Genomic DNA, 2,789 nt, shown 5'->3' with positions numbered 1-2,789 from the left:
TGAATTGTAATAGTGAATAAAAACTCCTGTAACTTAAATAAAATTTTGAGACAACTGTATCTCTAAGATCAGGATAGATCTTGTGATCTCCTCGTAATCTTATATGAATTTGCCACTTGGCATCATTCAGTTGACTGAGCAGCTGAGATATCTTCAGTTTTTTTCTTCGAGACCCTTCTTTACTGAACAATTCTGTGTGTAAAAGATAGGTGAAAAAATAATTTGGAGCTCTGATCTTTCTCGGGGAACACCAGAAAGACAAAGTACATCTGTTTGTACCCTTTCTTTATGAACACCACAAGGCTGTAGTCTGATAAGTGAAATAGGATGACAGACAAAAAATACGAACTTGGGGAGGAGGAATTTAATCCACATTTCCATCTTTTTTTTAAGTAGCCTTGTATTTATAGAAATAAATTAGAATTTTATACATTGGTTGCTGTACTTTGATTTATATAGGTCAAAATGCACACCCTCAGAAAAATGCTTCAATAGAAAAATGTATGTACATACAGGTTTATTGGTATAAAATATATATATATAGGTTTATTGGTTTATTGTACATGTGTGTGTATGTAGTTTTAGTATAGTTTGATTGGGAGCTATTACAAGTAACAAAACTTTCTGTAAGTTCTCAGCCACTGGAAAAAAAATCTTAAGTAAATTTTTGTTTTTATGTATATAACAAGTGTGTTTGGAGTGCAAATAGAAAAAGAAACCAGAGAGATACCATAGAAGGTAAACTGTTTATAATTTACCTATTTTATATATTACATATTTATGTGTTACATATTTGTAATTTTAGTTTTTTTAACATATAGTTGATTCTTTCTTCTAGTTATTGTAGCCAGTTACTTAGTAAAGAAGTTGACAGATGTGTGGCAGATCTCTTAAAAGAACTGGTCCGTTTCCAAGATCGCTTGTATCAGAAAGACCCAGTAAAGGCCAAGATAAAACGCAGGCTTGTTATGGGTCTTAGAGAAGTTTTGAAACATCTGAAGCTGAAAAAACTGAAGTGTGTCATCATCTCTCCTAACTGTGAAAAGATTCAGTCAAAGGGTAAGTAAGTTTTAAAAAAATATGTTTGTTTTAATAAAAGAAATGTACAAAAGCACACTCAGTATACTTGGCAGCAGTATTGCTATTGGAGGAACTTACTTGAATAGGCTTTGAAATCCAGTCGTATAAAGATTCCTTCCTTCTGCAGTTTGTTTACTGCTGTGCAAATGAAGTGTGAGCTGAGTCAAGACTATCTGGTCTGGGGGAAGTTATCTGAAACTAGGATCTGTTTAGTTATAGATTTGCAGTGCAGCTGCACAAAAGATGGCACTGGCACAGCTGAGGAGGGACAAAGGTTACTGATGCCAGCTGTGCCACCACAAGACGTCCTGCTGTATCAATCTCTTTTAGGCCACAGATTGACAGTAAGTTGTCAGTGATAGTTTGTTTAAAATTTGTTGTAATTATTGTCATTACTTTCTGTCAACTTTTAAATAATTTATTAGCAGCTGGGTCTTTTTTAATACTAGATTAGACTATATATACTACACATATAGTGGATACTACACATATTGTGTATACTACACAAAGTAGGGAATAGTAGCAGTCTAACGATACTGCTAAGTAAGAATTAAGGAAAAAAAGGCAAGTTCTCCTTTAAAAATTGAGATCTAACACTGTTGTTGACATCCTTTTTTTTTTTTCCCCCTATAAACTCTTATAATTTCAAAATGCACCCATAATCTTAGGGTATTTTTTGCCATCTTTTAACAGTACTGTCCTTTAGTTACAACCAGCTTGAATAGTGTCATTCTTTGCTAATTCTAATGTCTGATCCAGGTGGGTTGGATGATACTCTGCACAACATTATCGACTGTGCCTCTGAACAGAATGTCCCATTTGTTTTTGCCCTTAATCGCAAGGCCCTGGGCCGCTGTGTGAACAAAGCAGTGCCTGTGAGTGTGGTGGGAATTTTTAGCTATGATGGGGCTCAGGTAAGCTGAAATATGTAGGTTCAAGTTTTTGTTTAGCTTTACTTTTTACCTGTAAGGGGGAAGAAACCAAAACTGTGACTTTAAGATTTTGTTTGTTTGTTTTGCTTTTGCACACTTACGCTTACAGTCTTTATATACCAGGTCAGTGGCTTATACAAAAAATTGATTTTAGAAGTACAGCCACTCAGCACTGTTCAAAAAAGTAGTTTGGCCATCTCTTCCTGACATCCTGTCCATCTAGATCTCCTTCCAAAATCTTTATTTTTCAAGACAATTGGTGTTGTATAAATGCTTATAAATGGTTTGTTTTTCATGTCTTTATATGTACTTAGCTGCTCAACTTTTATATATGAACATATGCGTTCTGAGTAAGGAATATTTATTACTGATTTTCATGGAGGCGTTAAAACTTACTGTGTGATTTAAGCTTTACTAATATTTTATATTTCCATAGGACCATTTTCATAGAATGGTACAACTGACAACAGAGGCCAGGAAGGCCTACAAAGATATGATAGTGGCTTTAGAGGAAGACGCTGAAGGAGGACTAAGAAAAACCCAACCCAGCATCTTAACAACTGAATATGAAAAAAGTGGCTTACCAGAGACTGGTAAAACATCTTCCAAGGACTCTGAAAAGGATGTACCAAATTATAGTGAGTATTTACGGACTTGGTTTTGGTTCAGTTTTCATTCAAAGTGTTCTGAAATTCTACTATTTTCACTGAAACAAATCACACCTGACACTTCAGTGTTTAGTAAGGGGGGAAATTCTGCTTTTCTGTAAAATTCCCG

General features: G+C 34.7%; 1 protein-coding gene across 1 annotated transcript; it reads left to right on the top strand.

Annotated features, from left to right (window-relative positions):
• Window positions 1–838: 838 nt before the first annotated feature.
• SECISBP2 (SECIS binding protein 2) lies at window positions 839–2,650 on the top strand (the record flags this gene model as incomplete). The annotated part of the gene is made up of 3 exons (XM_010295626.1): window positions 839–1,059; window positions 1,840–1,994; window positions 2,449–2,650. Coding segments are annotated over 3 exons (578 nt in total), but the record flags the coding sequence as incomplete, so codon positions are not given.
• Window positions 2,651–2,789: the final 139 nt, after the last annotated feature.

The sequence above is a fragment of the Phaethon lepturus genome, unplaced genomic scaffold, assembly GCF_000687285.1.
Source record: "Phaethon lepturus isolate BGI_N335 unplaced genomic scaffold, ASM68728v1 C13918816, whole genome shotgun sequence".
In the NCBI taxonomy this organism is placed as follows: Eukaryota; Metazoa; Chordata; class Aves; order Phaethontiformes; family Phaethontidae; genus Phaethon; species Phaethon lepturus.
Note: the sequence above shows the minus strand (reverse complement) of the source record. Positions and strands in the feature narration are given on the sequence as shown.